The sequence below is a fragment of the Bufo bufo genome, chromosome 10 (assembly GCF_905171765.1).
Source record: "Bufo bufo chromosome 10, aBufBuf1.1, whole genome shotgun sequence".
Classification (NCBI taxonomy): Eukaryota; Metazoa; Chordata; class Amphibia; order Anura; family Bufonidae; genus Bufo; species Bufo bufo.
The window spans coordinates 116,282,171-116,299,497 of NC_053398.1; the positions used below are offsets into that span (position 1 = coordinate 116,282,171).

The 17,327-nt window shown below is 47.3% G+C and overlaps 1 protein-coding gene across 6 annotated transcripts in view; it reads right to left on the reverse strand.

The window, feature by feature from the left end:
• Positions 1-17,327, reverse strand: part of RSPRY1 (ring finger and SPRY domain containing 1) — a 39,153-nt gene that overhangs the window by 17,907 nt on the left and 3,919 nt on the right. For all 6 annotated transcript variants that reach the window (XM_040409325.1, XM_040409326.1, XM_040409321.1 and 3 more), the window contains 9 exons: positions 14,975-15,438; positions 12,671-12,723; positions 10,474-10,586; positions 8,800-8,926; positions 7,404-7,462; positions 5,613-5,679; positions 5,355-5,486; positions 3,107-3,222; positions 2,492-2,635 (listed from right to left, as the gene is read on the reverse strand). In XM_040409325.1, coding sequence (XP_040265259.1) covers positions 2,492-2,635; positions 3,107-3,222; positions 5,355-5,486; positions 5,613-5,679; positions 7,404-7,462; positions 8,800-8,926; positions 10,474-10,586; positions 12,671-12,723; positions 14,975-15,321 — 1,158 coding nt within the window. In that variant the 5' untranslated portion in view covers positions 15,322-15,438. The remainder of the gene's footprint in view (positions 1-2,491; positions 2,636-3,106; positions 3,223-5,354; positions 5,487-5,612; positions 5,680-7,403; positions 7,463-8,799; positions 8,927-10,473; positions 10,587-12,670; positions 12,724-14,974; positions 15,439-17,327) is intronic.

The following is a 17,327-nucleotide window of genomic DNA, read 5'->3' on the forward strand; positions in this document are numbered from 1 at the left end:
GAGTGGATTGGAAAGACTTTTGAGGCCTGCCTGGGTCTGATAAAGGAGACGCTAGCTGCGTCAGAGCTAGGGGGATCATCCTGCACCTTAAAGGTGTCACGAATATCAGAGATGAGCTGACCCATTGCTGAGGCTAGCTTGGACGGCAGGGCCGAGTCCATTTCCAAATCTGAAACTGCCAATTCACCTTCAGAGAGCGAATCCTTTGGAGAGGAGAGGCTCGTCTGGGTGCGCACGCGTGGCGGGGAGAGTGAGGCCTCAGAGGAGGAGGCTCGCTCTACTCTAATACGCTTCTGAGAGTGCCTAGCTCGGGAGGGGTCACTAAGAGAGAGTGAACCCGCTGCAGCGGCAGAAGCAGTGGACCCGGAGGGCGCGACAGTCAGAGAGGCGTCCTGCGGGGTAGGTGGCCTGTCTATTAGGCGGCCCACGACATGAGTGAGGCTTTCCACGGCCTGGGACAGGGATCTAGCCCAGTCAGGCGGGTCAGAGGAAGCAGGGAGCGACACAGCGGGCGACTGAGGCTGCGGTGGAGCTCGGCATGCAGTACAGTGCGGATCAGACTGCCCCCGGGGAAAGGGTTCCCTACAAGCAGTACAGGCATGGTACCAAGGCTTGGCGGCTGCAGAAGGGTCTGACATGGTGGAAAAAAAGATGTTGCACTTAAAGTGGGAGACCCCAAGAAAAGTGGTGGCACGGAGGGGGTTAACAGTCCTACCAGACCCGGATGATGCAAGTGGCAGCGGTAAGGGGAACAGACTGAGGAGGCTGTGGAGGAGAGGCAGCAGCACGGAGATGAATGGCTTCAGGATCGCACGGCAGAGAGGATTCCACGCAGCACTGAGAAGTGGAGCCCGATGAAACCGGAAGTAGCGGAGCGCATGTAGGAAGCTCCGCCCCCCCTCTGCCGCGCTGAAGAAGCAGAGCCGCGCGCGCGCGGCAAAATGATTTTAACCCCCAAGGATGATGAAGTGCCGGCCTGAAATGGCGCCGTTCACGCCAAGTAAGCGGCCCCCGCCGCGCCTGGATGTGGCAGACGGCTTGCTTTTTTCCTGCAGCCGTCCCCTGAAGGCAGCGTCCCTGCCAAGGACTTGCCCAGATAAACTCCCCTGCCCGGTAACGGTCCCGATATGCCCAGGGGGGGGGGGGGGGGGGGGTCGCACGATGTAGCAGTGGCCATGTAGCAGTGGCCAAGGGGGATGTAGCAGTGGCCATGGGAGCCCAGGAGGCCTGTAGCAGCGGTGGGAGGGAGGAAGGGGAGGTTGGAGCAGCCACTCTCACCATACGCTGTCTTCGCCCTCAGTCCATCCAGCGGGGGTCGCCCCTTCAGCTCCTGGCACCGCAGTGGCAGGAAGCCGGGGGAGGGACTTGGCGTGCGGACGACCCTGAGCTGGCGGGACGCAGGGGAGCGAGGCTGCCCTGGTCCACCTTGTCTTCTGTGGGGGAGGCAGCAGTGCGGAATTACCGGCACTGGCGCAACTCAACCCCGGGAGAAACAGAGGGGTCTAATGCGCCTCTGTTGTCCCTGTAGGTAGAAAAAAATCGAATTAAAAACAACAAATAACGCAAAAATAAAAAAATCATAGGAAAACAACCCTGCATAAGCAGGGGGTGTCTTGCCTCCTTGGACACTAAGCAAAAACTGGCAGTCTCTTCTCCAGGCTGAAGGGTATAGCTGATGGAGGAGGGGCTTACAGCTTTCACTTAGTGTCACGCCTCCTAGAGAGCAGAGCTATACCCATGGTTTCCTGTGTCCCCCAAGGAATATGGGCGAGAAATATTTGTTTTGTGCCGCCACTTTTTGAGAGCAAAATAATTTTTTTTACTTTTCCGTCAACAGCGGTGCGCAAAGGCTTCTTATTTATTTATTTGAGGGATAAGTTGACTTTTTCATAAGTACCATTTTAGGGTACATGAATTTTTGATCACGGTCTTTTATTTTTTATAGCTCTGACTGTGTGGCTTATACAGTGGTTTTCCAGCTGCACTAAGATTTTTAAAGGGGCTATCTGGTAATATCAGACCAGGAAGGAGGGGGGAGGGGGGGGGGGTCCAACACCCCAGACCCCTGCTGTGATCAGCTGTTAGAAGAGGTCGGCGCTCCTTGAGTACTGCGGCCTCTTTCTAGGACATGTGATGTCACCGTACATCAGTTTTCACTAGGTTTGCTGCTTCATTGTTTATGTGTCTCCTTGTCAAATGCTTCTGTAGTATATTGAAGTACAATTATGAGCATTTCATCCATTTTTAGCCCCATAAAGAATCAATGGTTTTGTTGGAAAACACTCTTAAAAGGGAACCACCGCGACCTTTATATATGCAAGTCTAATAATTCACGTTTTACATAAGTCGGTGCCTTAGTAACATCTCTGGTCCTTAAACTGATGCTCCATCAGCCACTAGCTCGTCCGGCAGCGTCAAGAAAAGGATGCAGCACCGGTTACAAAGGGAAGAATCCATGGGCACTTAGTATTTAAAAGAAAGAAGTACTTACATGATTGAGGAATTTGCTGTCTTTAGTCGCCCACCCGATCTGCATAACTCCAGAGGTAATGACAGTTACTTCATAATACCAGACACCAGAGTCTACACAGAATGTGCAGCGAACGCTCTCAAAGGAGGAAGCATCACACCGAGCCTACAGCAAGGTGGAAAAAAAGAGAAAAAGAAGAACTTAAAAAGGGGTGATCAGACTGAAAATCCCCCTAGGGTCCCAACATACTGTGGGGGAGATTTATCAGCTCCCTCGCTATGTGTTTGCGACACTTTTTATAAAGGGGGTGCAGCAGGGGTGCGAAGGAGGCGTGGGCAGCAGCCACGACAAATTTATCTTCATTTACGCCAGTTTTCTGGCTCAAATTAAACAAGAAATCTATGGCAGCTCTGAGCCCTCAGTAGATTTCTGCAGGAGGATGCGCCAAAAGTATGATGAGGCCCGAGCCTAGTCATAAATGTGGTGCCTCCTCCGGCAGTGAAGGGGATATTAAGACCAGCATAGAAAGTACCGGTCTTGGTAAATCTCCCCCTGTATACTTACCGCTATTAAAATAATAGTTACTTGTTCAATGTGAATAATGGTCAGAGATTATTCTCACGCTAGGGTCCTTACTTCTAATCCATACGGAGAAATCTTGAGGTACTCGCTCACATCATTGCTGTTCAGCATGGCGTTAATGGGCGTCAAATCCGCTTTCTCATAAGTCAGCTGCCTCCCTTCTTTTATGACTGCAAAGGAAACAGGAGGAATTAGTTGGTGGAATTACATAAATTAGGTTATCCCTTAGGCCCCTTGCAGACGAGCGAGTGCCTCACTGCGGAATCGCACGGAGGCACCCGTCCTGACCGCTGAGCACTGCCGGGGTCGCCAGCATTATATCGATTTATGATGCTATGTAATCCTTACAGTTCTGGAATGTATTGGATAACACTGACAGCATTATGTCAGTGTCATCTAATACATTCCAGAACTGTAAGGCCCCTTGCAGACGAGCGTGAGCGGATGCGTTCAGTAAAAAATGCGTGATTTCGCAAGCAAGTACATTCAGTTTTGTTTGCGATCATGTTCAATTGTTTGTTTGTTTTTTTAAGTTGCAAAATATTTTTATTTTCTTCAGTTAAAATTACAAAGATGCCATTAAACAGTGCGAAAACACCAAAAAATACGTCAAGAACGAAAAAAAAAAAAAAAAAAGATGAGCGCAGCTCATACCCAAGTGCCGTAGATAATCACATAGTTTCTACGTTAACAAACATGATGGCAATAAATCCAGCACTGAATACACAAACATAGAACCTTTAAACTCCTCTATTCCCCCTCTTGCCCTTAGCTGCCGTCGCTGATACCCCAGAGCCCATATCTCCCCCCCCCCCCCCAATACCGGTTCGTCTACTCCACCCTTCAAACTAAGCCATTCAATACAGCTCACTGCTGCAATATTACACATACCGCGCCTATTTCGCCTCTCCAATTGTTCAGTTCTTATCGCGCGGGTGCAATGCGATTTAATGCGTTTTTTCACGCGTGTGATAAAAAACTGAATGTTTACAAACAACATCTCTTAGTAACCATCTGTGAAAATCGCATTGCATCCGCACTTGCTTGCGGATGCGATTTTCATGCAGCCCTATTCACTTCTAAGAGGCCAGCGTTGCGCGAAAACCGCAGAATATAGAACAACGCAAAAGTGATGCGTGAAAAACAACGCTCATGTACACAGCCCCATTGCAATGAATGGGTCAGGATTTAGTGCAGGTGCTATGCGTTCGCATCACGCATTGCACCCGCGCGGATAACTCACTTGCGTGAAAGGGGCCTAAGGGTTACATAGCATCATAAAATCAATATAATGCTATGTGACCCCCAGCAGTGCTGCAAGCTCAGGACGGGTGCCTCGGTGCGAGTCCGCAAGGGGCCTTAAAGGGGTTTTCCGAGATTTTGATAATGAGGACCTAGCCTCAGGATAGGTCATCAGTATCTGATCAGTGGGGGTCCAACATCCAGGACCCCCACCCATCAGCTGTTTGAGAAGGCAACGGCACTCCTGTGAGCACCACCGTCTTCTCACAGCTTAGGCTACTTTCACACTTGCGTTCAGAGCGGATCCGTCTGGTGTCTGCACAGACGGATCCGCTCCTATAATGCAGACGTTTGGATCCGTTCAGAACGGATCCGTCTGCATTATAGTTTAGAAAAAATTCTCAGTGTGAAAGTTGTTCAGACGGATCCGTCCAGACTTTACATTGAAAGTCAATGGGGGACGGATCCGTTTGAAAATTGAGCCATATTGTGTCAACTTCAAACGGATCCGTTTGCCTCCGCACGGCCAGGCGGACACCCGAACGCTGCAAGCTGCGTTCGGGTGTCCGCTTGCTGAGCGGAGCGGAGGCTGAACGCTGCCATACTGATGCATTCTGAGCAGATCCGCATCCACTCAGAATGCATTGGGGCTGTATGGATGCGTTCGGGGCCGCTTGTGAGAGCCTTCAAACGGAGCTCACAAGCGGAGCCCCGAACGCTAGTGTGAAAGTAGCCTTACCAAGCACAGCGCCATACAAAGTATGGCAGCTGTGCTTGGTATCACGTTCAGCTCCATACACTGCCATGGGGCTGAGTGCAATACCAAGCACAGCCACTATGCATTGTGCAGCACTGTGCTTTGTAAGCTGCGAGAGGGCCGTGGCTCTCGTAGCGGTGCCAGTGCCTTCTCAAACAGCTGATTGGCGAGGGTCTGGGGTGTTGGACCCCCAAAGATCAGATACTGAAGATAGGTCATCAGGAGCTGTAAAAATCTTGGAAAACCAATTTGAATAACGTCCAAGGGGAGAGCGAGAGGTTATAGACAGTAAAAAGCTCTTACACAAATTGTCTAAACTCCACTGGGCGCAGAAGCCAACCTGACGCTTCAAGAAATCTCCGTTATTGGTCCACGTCTCGAGCAGAAGAAGACGATCGCTGATCTGAGACTCTGAAACAGTCATTTTATTTTCACCTAGAAGTCAGCAGAAAGGAATGAAGGTGAATACGATTAAATATGTAACCAATAATGAATTAATGCTGATAAAGTCCCCCCCCAATAAAAGTCATCACATTCATCCCCCAGAAGCTCAGCTCTTACTTGTTTGTGAAAACTTCTCCAGTGCAATCAGCGCAAACAGAATGACCATGGGATGGAACCTGAAATTCTAGAGCAGAGAAGACGAGACTTTACAAACCGCATGACAGCAATGTTCTAGATCAAGAAAAACCTGGAGTAAAAATTAACCCGATACCTATATTGGCCTCCACAGAGACCTAAAACTGAGCCGTCACGTTGATATTACAGCCCAGTCTGCACGTTATAGAGCAGGAGGAGCTGAGCAGATGGATATATGGTTTTGTGGGAAAAGATTCAGTATGACTGAGTGACCCAACAATCGCACAGATAGCGGTCAATCACAGAACGGCCCACTCAAGGAGTTTTAGATCAATAAATGACGCGTCATACCGAATCTTTTCCCACAAACCTAAATAACGATCCGTTCAGCTCCTCCTGTTCTATAACATGTTACCCGTAGATCGGACATAATACTCAGAAAGGTTCACTTTAAAGAGCATTACCCCCAAATATCCGCATATAGGATTTCTGGAGAAGCCAGCCGTACTGGTCATCACGCAGATTTTCCAAAAACAGATTTAAGAGTCTAAGGCCTCATGTACACGACCGGATGTATTTTGCGGTCCGCAAATACGGACAATGTCAGTGTCGCATCCTCATTTTTTGTGGGCCCACTGACTTAAATGCGTCCATGGTCCGCATTTTGCAGCCAAGAATAGGACATGTTCTATCTTTTTGCAGAAGGGACATAGGGAGGTGGAAAGGACAGGGATCATCTCTGTGCTTTCTGCATCCGTATTGTCCAGGACACAAGATAAAAATGCGGACCAAGGACCCATTGAAGTTAATAGGTTAAAAAAATTTAAAAACGTGGACACACACAAAACAGACACGGTTGTGTGCAGGAGGCCGAACTGAGATAATTCCATGCTATACAGAGAACATTACGCCAAAGTTAGGACTTTAAAAAGGACATTCAAAAGAGATGTCCATAAAGGAAAGAATCAGCATACATAGAATAAGGCTCGGAACCTAAAAGAATACCTATAAAAATTCCCGTCCCTCATTTCCCTGACCCAGACAATTAAGGGCATGGGTCAGTTTTGCTGCAAAGGGAACGTTGTGGGAACAAAACCCGTAAAACAGTGGAGGAAATCAAATTTTCTTTTTCTAATTCCACCCCATTTGGAATTTTTTTCCTGCTTCCCACTACATTGTATGCCATATTAAATAGTGGCATTAGAAAGTACAACTTGTCCTGCAAAAAATAAGCTCTCATATGGATATGTGAACGAAAAAAAAAAAAAAAAAGTTATGGCTCAAGATAGGGAAGAAAAATGAAACTGCAAAAACGAAAAAAAAAAAAAAAAAAAAAAAAACTCCGGTATCCTAAAGGGTTAATGTGGCCTTCGCTTTAAAGGACCGATACTGTTTGTCTGGAAAAATCAAGCTGTTATTGTGGTGCTCGTCTGTACTAACCGTCACCAGTTGTCCCGATGGTTGTGGATTCTATTTCTGCTTTTAAACATTGATGAACTAATAAAGTAGATATTTTTATAGTGATATTGAGGTTTATGTATTTATTGGGTAAGAACACGCTCATCTATATGGGTTTTGTTATGGAATTCGTGTGACCCATATAGGTCAGGTTGTTTGGGAGTTTATTACTCTAAATAACCCATTCAAGATAAGGATAAAAATGGAGGCTTTTTTTCCGTTTCTCTGAATGGACAGAAATCCAGACGGCACTACATGATGTGACCTAGACCCTCATCCTCCCTCCTGGAGATCATGAGCACCCGGCAGACTCACCAAGCTTTCTAACAAATATTCCAAAATCCCGGGACTAAGCAGAGAGATACTGGCAGGACCTAAAAAGAATGGAAAACATGTTATATATCTGAAAGATATTATATCTGAGGCTACTTACACACTCGCGTTCTGAACGGATCCGCTTGTATTATCTGTAACATAGCCAAGACGGATCAGTCATGAACTCCACTGAAAGTCAATGGAGGACGGATCCGTTTATTGTGCCAGATTGTGTCAGTGAAAACAAACCCGTCCCCATTGACTTACATTGTGCGCCAGGACGGATCCGTTTGGCTCAGTTTCGTCAGACGGACAGCAAATGCTGCAAGCAGTGTTTTGGTGTCCACCTCCAGAGCGGAATGGAGCCAAACTGATGCATTCTGAGCGGATCCTTTTCCATTCAGAATGCATTAGGGCAAAACTGATCCGTTTTGGACCGCTGGTGGGAGCCCTGAACGGATCTCACAAACGGAAAGCCAAAACGCCAGTGTTAAAGTAGCCTTAGAAGGGTTCATCCACCTTTAACACGCAGCCTTCAGCGTCAGTCCACTTATTCTGCATTACAATGGTCTAGTTGGCCCCACAGACAGGTTAATGGTGGAGAAGGGGGAGGACAGCGAGTTAAGGGTCCATTCACATGTCTGCAAGTGTTTTGCGGAACCGGCCAAAACTGCGGAACGGACGCGGACCCATTCATACAGACGTGTGAATGGATAACTAAGGTGGTCACAGAACTTATATTAAGGTGCCCATATACTTTCAACAGCAACCGAACGGCTATCTCATGCCTGCTTGGTTTGTCCGAGCATGTAGGTGCTGCCAATTTGGAGACAGAAGAAAGTCGCTGCAGACAATTCTGGCGGCGGCTTGTCTCCTGGGAGAACAAAAAGCGTTCAGTTTGCCCAAAACATCATCTGTCGGGAAGAAGGGGGGGGGGGGCTGAATCGGGAGTTCTCTATACATATTAGATTGTCAGCTGAACCCGCCATCAGGTAAATAATTGCTCTGAGGGTGGAGCAGAACAATGGAAATCAATGGTGATGCAAACATAGACTAAGCTGGAAAACATGGCAGCAGTTAAAGGGGTTGTCCGGTTTTAGGATACACCACTGAGTAACGGACGAGACATCCTGCTGCAGATGGAGGACTACAGCCCTGCTTACCCATTCTTTACTGCAGGTTGATCATTCTGAAACTGGACAACCCCTTTAAGCAATGGTTTGTATAATCGTGAACATATTACTAATAAATTGCAGTGAAGTCTTCTAATAAAATTATTCAACGTGCAGGATTTCAGTTTTGCCTCTTATGCAATGATCTGCGCCATCGGAACAAACACCTTCTTGCCGTTGGCACCTACCAGTCTGTGAGCGGGGATTTAAGGACACACACCCACCTGCCAGCTTCTCAGCCAAGCATCCTAATACAGCAGTTGTGTTACGGTGTTTGGCGGGATTACTGGAGTCTTGGATCGCTGTGGCCGCACTTAGGTTTAATTTCTCTGTCAGCTTCTGCAGGGCATCCTGAAAAATAGATCAAAGGCTTATTAACCAATTCTAGGCATCTTTAAAATGATAAGGGGCCACTCCTGGCATCAAGTCACCTCCTGAGATTTACCAGACTATGAATGCAGCTCGCAGGGCTATGAGCAGGCTATTAAGACTCACTTCTGATACAATACATTCTCAGCTAGATGCAAAAAATACCTGCAGTACTAGTACGGTGTTTCATAATGCAGACTAAGAAGTATTCTGCCCCAGGAGAGCAGCCACTGCCCTACATCTCACAAAGCACAGACCTGGCTGCAGCAGGAGCCCCTCACCACTGCCTCGCCCGCAATACCAGGCAGACTACTTCTACTCTCACACCGCTATTGCAGCATATGGGCTGGGAAAGCTCTCGATGCATACATTGACCATGTCCTTAAGGCCTCGTGTACACTACCATTTTGTTTTTTGTAGTCCGTAAATTGCGGATCCGCAAAACACGGAAGCCACCCGTGTGCCTTCCGCAATTTGCAGAACAGAACAGGCAGCCCATTGTAGAAATGACTATTCTTATCCGCAAAACGGACAAGAATAGGACACGTTATATATTTTTTGGGCTGGGCTTCGGAACGGAGCAACGGATGCGGACAGCACACGGAGTGCTGTCCGCATGTTTTGCAGCCCCATTGATCAGAACAACGGTCGTGTGCATGAGGCCTAAGACCCACATTCACCAGACAGAGGCCAAAAGAGTGCTATAGTTTGGCCTCCTTTGGTCTAGAATCTTTCAGTAGATCAAAAAATCCTTCCAATGGACATACCACAGAAAAAAAGTTTGCAAAAACGTGACCTAAGCGTCACTGTTGAGCAAATATCCCCAGTCACCTGACATTCAAACAAAAATAGAAGGGAAAGTAAAGGGGCTGACTGAGATTTTTATAAAGTTGCCTAAGAGCAAAAAAAATATTTTTAATTATATATATATATATATATATATTATGTTTGCTCACCTATTAAATCCCCCACAGCAATGATGTCCTGATCTCCTGCTCCAGTGTTCACAGCGGGCCCTGCAGTGATGACATCACTTTCATCATTCACATGACTGCTGCAGCCAATCGCTGGCCTCAAATGATTAGCTGCAGAGCTCCCATGAACGATGCACGCAACATCACCACTGCTGGACCAGCGGGGAACACATCACTAGAGCAGGACCAGATCCTGGAGATAGGAAGCCTGGAGGTCTTGGGAGACCAAATCTCCAACTATAACCCAAGTGTCCAGTTCCCGACTGGTGACCATTTAGAAGTGGTTTTTCTTGGCATACAGTTTCCCTAGGCTGGAAAATGCAATGATTAAATAAAACCACAACTCAGTTGGAAGTGAAACCTACACACGAAAATCCCCGACACCGCTGCGGAGGCCCGTAAATTAACCCCCTCATCTCCCAGCAGGCCTACACTTACACCCCAACCATTAAACTGCTGTGTTTCTATAGACTCTGGGGTCACGTGCAGGTTTTATGATCATTACAGGACAAGCGAGGACGGACTCGGAGCCGACAATAACAGGATGGCACGTACTTTTGTTGGCAGCGGACATTCATCCAGTAGCAACGTAATGACAGCTGGACCCAAGGGATCTTCTAATGGAATGACTCTAATGAGGGACTGCACCACATCCAGCCAGCCATTATCTGTCGCGGGAAAGCAGAGTAATTAACACAAACGAGGCACAGGTAATGCATCCGGAGCTGCAAGGCGGCAGAGACAACATTGTGCAGTAAAGCTGCACTCAGGGCGTTAAGACAAAGCTGGAAAATACAGCCAGGACTTAAAGGGGTTGTCCCTGCTAGACACCGCTCCCAGGCCCGGCTCGAGACTTTGTATCCTGGCCCCGAGCAATGACAACCCAACATGGATAGGTGACTGCTGCAGCCAATTGCCAACAGCAGTTGTGACCACTGCAGTGTTGACAGGTCACGACTACAGACCAGGATTGGCCCCAGCAGTCACGTCTCAGGATGTCATTGCTAAAGGCCAGTATACAGGAATTGGCAGGGAACCCCTTAAGCCTCACAATGGGTGAGGCAGAGGATTGGAAGGTGAATTTCACTGTTATTTTTAGTATTTTAAGCAGCTTTTAACCTATTTTACAAGGAAGCTGGACAACCCCTTTAAAAGGGTATTTTTTTCGGTTTGTCTCTTGCTGGGCAGTGCCTAAATGAGTCAACACCTTGCGACAATCCTTGTAGTCAGCCGGCGACTAGTGGATCCACCTGGGAACGCCACAGGCAATGGTGGCACATTATTTGGCCCAAGAAATGCTATGCCCTGCATTTCACACGGGTCCCCTGGTACAGCGCACGGGAGTTTAAGGAAGCTGTATTTTTTTTTTTTAGTTTAAGGTCCTGTTCACACATTACATATGGGGCATTTTCTGCATCCATCTTTTATTCAATCAAATCTAAAGAAAGAGGATGAAAAAAAAAAAATATATTCTTTGCACCAAATCTAGGCCGAGTGCAGGGCCCGGAGGCAGGAGAAACAAGATGGCGCACAGCCGAGGGGGTTTTCAAGATCAAACCAGACAACTTATGGGATCAACCTGTAATAAAGAGGACTTACCTAGCTGACAGATTCTGCACTGCTGCTCCAGTTCTTCCTGGCTGCACTGCTGAGACCAGCGTATGGCTGCAGCGGTCACGTGTTGTCGACATTACGTCACCGCTACGGCTGGAAAAACAGAGCCCTGCCAGTAGAACTGTAGCCACTGTGCAAGACCTGTCAGGTAAGCATCGTCTATTCTTTATTACAGGTCGATCCCTTGAGTTTCCTCTTGAACGTGTCCATACACACAAACGCAAAGTCTCCATAACCAACTGACTGACTTATGTTATGGGGGGGTGCCGACTCTCACGTTGAAGGTAGATGTTGGAGAGGGGTCTGGCAGTGCAATATTGCTCTGTCCCTACTGATAACACACAAGCTTTGCCGAGCATGCATGCGGCGTCAACAAAGCCAGTTGTCGTCCGAACGAGCGTCCTGACAACATCTACTGATGGTGTGAGGGCACCTTTAAGAATCCCTGTGTAATGCTCTACCTCTTTAGGCCCTGCGCTAGGTATAACAGGGTATCCGTTTGTCGGGAGTGATCTTTTAAAGCAGAGATGTCATACTCGTGGCCCTCCAGCTGCTGCAAAACTACAACTATCTTCGTGCCCAGGCAGCCTATAGCTATCAGTGCCTGCTGGGAGTTGTGGCCCTCCAGCTGTTGCAAAACTACAACTTCCATCGTGCCCGAGCAGCCTATAGCCATCGGTGCCTGCTGGGAGTCGTAGTTTTGCAACAGCTGAAGGGCCACAAGTTTGACATCCCTGTTTCAGAAGGTATGCCCCATCATCATGACGTTTGGATATGAGCCACTCATAGCCTTTCCACTGTGTCATGCAGGAGACGTCACTGTGACGTGGTGCTGTACGCAGGCAATAAAACATGCATGAAATCCCCTGCGCTGTTAACAAATAATGGCCATTTATTGGACACTTTAACCATTGGGTTGATTATTAAAAAGGTATTTATATATTTGTATACCATGTTGCTCCACCAGGGGGCAGCACCCATAGTACAGTTCCATTTATTTCAATGGTGCTCTACCGTCGAATGGGTTGAGATGTAGGTCATATTATAAGAGGAGTCTAACTAGTATTCCTCTTGAAGAAGCCAAGGAGCCAGCGGGAAACAAATGCAAGAACAGAAATGAAATTAAATAAAAAAGTACCTGTTTCTGCCATTTCATGCAAAGTGATCATAGAATAGGGGGGCTCCTGGTCACTGAAAAGCAATGGGTACAAACAATGATTGGTTGTCTTTTCCACAAGATGCGTTTAGGAAATGCAGTATCTCAGCAATTCATCAGGCAGCGATTTAGGATTTACGGGGCTTTGGACGAGGCCGATGAATCAGAAGTGTCCTGAAGATCACATGAGACCGGATGCTTCATAAAAGTTGTTCTACTTTTCCAAAAACAAAGAGCTAGCTGGATGGTAGGACACAGTTCAGATGGTTTTTGCCATGCAGAAAAAAGTCAAGATATTGGGATGTACACCCAAAATCATGTTCAACAGAGGTAAGAAGATTTCAGACATATTTTACTCACATTACACATAGGCATCATTAAGACTCTGTTCACACTTGCGTTGGTGGCTCATTCCTGAGCAAGGTTTACATATCCCATTATATTGGATGGGAAAAATAGCCCTGCACTGCCGCATTATTGTCTCTGCCCAACTGACGGCCACCTCAGCATAACCTATCGGCCCCCATCGTAAGTCAACGGGACAGGTGGTATTCGACGTACAGAGGATAACGCATGAATGGAAACCATGACACACAGACAGGATCGGAAGACTTGCGTTGGTGGCTCAATCCTGAGCAAGGTTTACATATCCCATTATATTTGACAGGAAAAATAGCCCTGCACTGCCGCATTATTGTCTCTGCCCAAGTGACGGAAGCCTCAGCGCAACCCATTGTCCCCTATCGTAAGTCAAGGGGACAGGTGGTATTCGACGTACAGAGGATAAAGCATGAACGGAAACCATGACGCAAGTGTTCACAGAGTCTTAGTCCACAGACAGGATCGAAAGTTATTAGGAAATAACTGTTGAATCCACAATGTAGAATATGAACTGCTAATATGACAACTCCCATTATCTCAGCTACTTCCAATAGCCCCAGGAGTATTGTTGAGCGAACTTTTTTTTTTTTTTTTTTAAGTTCGGCGTCTAAGGTTCGGGTTATGGAAGAATCCCGTTATGGTCCATGGTAGCGGAATTCATAACGGGATTCTTCGATAATCCGAACTTTGGAAGCAGAACTTAGAACACAAGTTCGCTCAACATTACCCAGGAGCTCCTAAAAAAAAACAAAAAAACACTATGGCCAAAATGGGTGTTACTAGTTGGGGGGCGTTCCTCCAATCAGTGAAGACCGTATAACTGGGTCAGGAGACAGCCCTTTGATATAAGCAATGGTAACACCGAGTTGCTTATTTATACTTTCATTTTCAGGAGGAATGACAGAGGAACGGCAGAGTTATAAGACAAGATGCAACAGAGCACTTATTACGCGGGGATTACAAGCCTTCCCTAAAACGGACATGTCAGGAGTGGTGACCGGCCCGCTTTAATATTGGGCAATGTCAATGTAACCAACCGTCCTTTAAGACAAATCTAGTGCTAAGTGTTCTATGCTTAAAATAAATAAATAAATAAATAAATAAATAAATAAATAAATAAAGAGCTCAGCTGCAGCCATAAGTGCGGATTCTGCCTTGATTAATATTTTAAGGGGTACTCCGGTTAATAGCGGTTATTATCTATACACTAGAGAGGAGATAAATGCTAGTTTAGTGGGCTCTTATAGCTGGGACTCTCATGGTCACCTGAATGGGGGATTCCGGCTCCCTGTCCTCTACCACGGGTTAGGGAATTTAAGTGAAGCGGTGGTCAAGCATGGACCCTGTTGCTCCATGATAAGATAGGATATTTTTTCGTGCATGCTTGACCATAGCATTCATACTGCATGTGGCCTCGCTTTGCAGCCAGGAGATGATGGGACACTGGTGGGGGTTCAACTCCTCCACAAATCTAGCATTTATCACCTGTCCAGTGGTGAAAGGGGGGGGCAAACATTCAGTATTAGGCCTCTTGCACAAGACCATATATTGCAGTCCGCAAAAAACGGATCCGAAAAAAAAAATACGGATGACGTTCGTGTGCCTTCCGTTTTTTGCGGAATGGAACAGCTGGCTCCTGATAGAACAGTACTATCCTTGTCCGTTATGCGGACAATAATAGGACATGTTCTATCTTTGAACGGAACGGAAATGGAAGGCATACGGAATACCTTCCGTTTTTTTTTGCGGATCCATTGAAAGAAATGGTTCCGTATACGGAACGCAAAAAACGGAAAGTAAACCGAAAAAAAAAAAAAAAAAAAATGTTCATGTGCAAGAGGCCTTATAAGGTGGGCAGCATGTGATCCGATACGAAAGATCCTAAACGCAAAAAACCCAACTTACTTGTCCACAAGAGTCCTGATGACGGCCAAAGTATCCAGCACCAGGCCGTCCACATTTGGCTTTTTCCTCCGTGGCTCGTGTGGTCCCCTTCCCCTCCTAGGAGGTCTTACTGGATCTCTTGGGCGGTTTCTAGATTCACTGGCAGGTGCAATGCGGTTTTCAGTTTGCTGACTGGGGGAGTCTACATTGTCCTCCACGTCACTGTCTTCTCTGCACACACAGTTGTTCCCCATGTTACTGGTCCCCGAATGTTCATTTACATGAACTGTATGGCGCCCAAAGTGCAGCAGAAAACCTTGCACGAGGCTTCTGCTAGCGTAAAATGCAACCCAAGCAAGCACAATCATCTAGAACGTCGTACATGTTGCAGCGGCAAGATCAGGAATCCGGCTTCTCTCCATCCTCCTCTTCATGTCCACTGCCGGACATTATCTGGGACAAGGATCCATGTCTCCACTACTGGTCTGGAGAAATCAGAGGGGGGGGGGGGGGTTAGTCCAAGGGCACGTAATAAAACAGACAGAACTAATGCTGCTATCAGTTGTTACATGAAGTCCGTGCATCGTCCCGTTGCCATTTCTGACCTTGTGCGATCACATCAATGTGTGACTTTGTAACAGACCCCTGAAGGCAACTCCAAAGAAGGTGAAATTAGGCCAAGTCTTATGACAGAAATAACAAATGAGTAGTGTTGAGCGAACTTGTGTTTTAAGTTCGGCGTCAGGTTATCGAAGAATCGCGTTATGGTTCGTGGTAGTGGAATCCATAACGGGATACTTTGATTAAAGTTTGGGTTCGGGTTATCAAAGTATCCCGGTATGGATTCCACTACCACGGACCATAACGGAATTTAGAATCCATAACGCGATTCTTCGATAACCCGATGCCGAACTTAAAACACAAGTTCGCTCAACACTACAAATGAGCTATTGTGGTCTGAAGAAAACGACTGGGGTGACAGCGGAGGCGTCGCTCATGACCCAGACAGTGGTGGTGGCCATTTTTAAGAGTGGTCTAACATTTCTGCAAAAAATTATGGGGTTCATTCACTATCCTGAAATACACCTACATTAGTCGTATGGCTGGCGGAGATTGCTGCGCAATCTGCGACTTTTCCCCCCCGCTCACGCCAGGTCTAAAATAGTGGGCGTGGCATGGGTGGGGAAGGCCCGGCCGGCCCGTCTCATTCATCATTTACTAAGCCTGTTTTAGGTGTAGAAAATGGTCTAAATGTAAGACAGCAAGGAAGCCGTCTTAGGTTTAGACCGGCAGTGGACCCGACAAAGTTATGGAGAGGCCGGCGCCTCTTCATAACTTCGGCGGATCCACAGCCAGATATAGGGGTTATTAAGACTGGTGTCTAAAACGCCGGTGTTCTGCCAAATCTCTATACCTTGCGAAAAGCCTATACCGGAAGTGACGCGGCTGCACAGGAATCAGCTGGAGGAGGTTGTGCGCGACGCAGCGCAAGCGCACATCCACCGGCTTAGCAAAGCATTATTGCAGCGCCGCAATAGAAGTACTTTGTACACCGCGCGTGCGCACTGAGGGGTATAGAGATTTTGCAGCGCAAAATGTTGCATCAGATCTCCCTACCCCTGAGTGCGCAGGCGCCTACAAATCATCAGTTGCAGTTCAGCTCTACTATGTGGTGACCTCGGTATCCAGCACTCAGCTCTGTGGTAAGGATGAATGGCAACTGATGATTTGTAGGCGCCTGCGCACTCAGGGGTAGGGAGATCTGATGCAACATTTTGTGCTGCAAAATCTCTATACCCCTAAGTGCGCACGCACGGTGTACGAAGTACTTCTATCGCGGCGCTGCAATAATTCTTTGCTAAGGTGGTGGATGTGCGCTTGCGCAGCGCCACCCTCCTCCAGCTGATTACTGTGCGGCCGCGTCACTTCCGGTATAGACTTTTCGCAGGGTATAGAGATTTGGCAGAACACCGGTCTTAAAAAATGAGCCCCTATGTTTTCTTTGCCCCGAACCACTGCTACGAAAAAGTCCAGCCGTATGAACAGTGTCCAGACTGACGCAAACAAAGAAGAGACTCCACTGCACGCTGGAGAGCTGCAGCCTCTATAAACAGAAGATCAGTGGGGGACCCCCGCCGACCTGATAGTAAATATTAAAGGGGTTGTCCATGTCAGATTAAGATCTTGTCATCCACAGTAAATGTAATGAAAACTAACAAAAGAAGTGATGCCCACCACTGTTGTCCCATCTCTTCCTGTACCCACTCTGGTCCTCTCCATCGGTGTTGGTTTTCCTGGCTGCAGCGGTGACGCCCCGTACACCACATCACCGTTACAGCCAATCACTTTATACTGACAAAGCCAGTGATTGGTT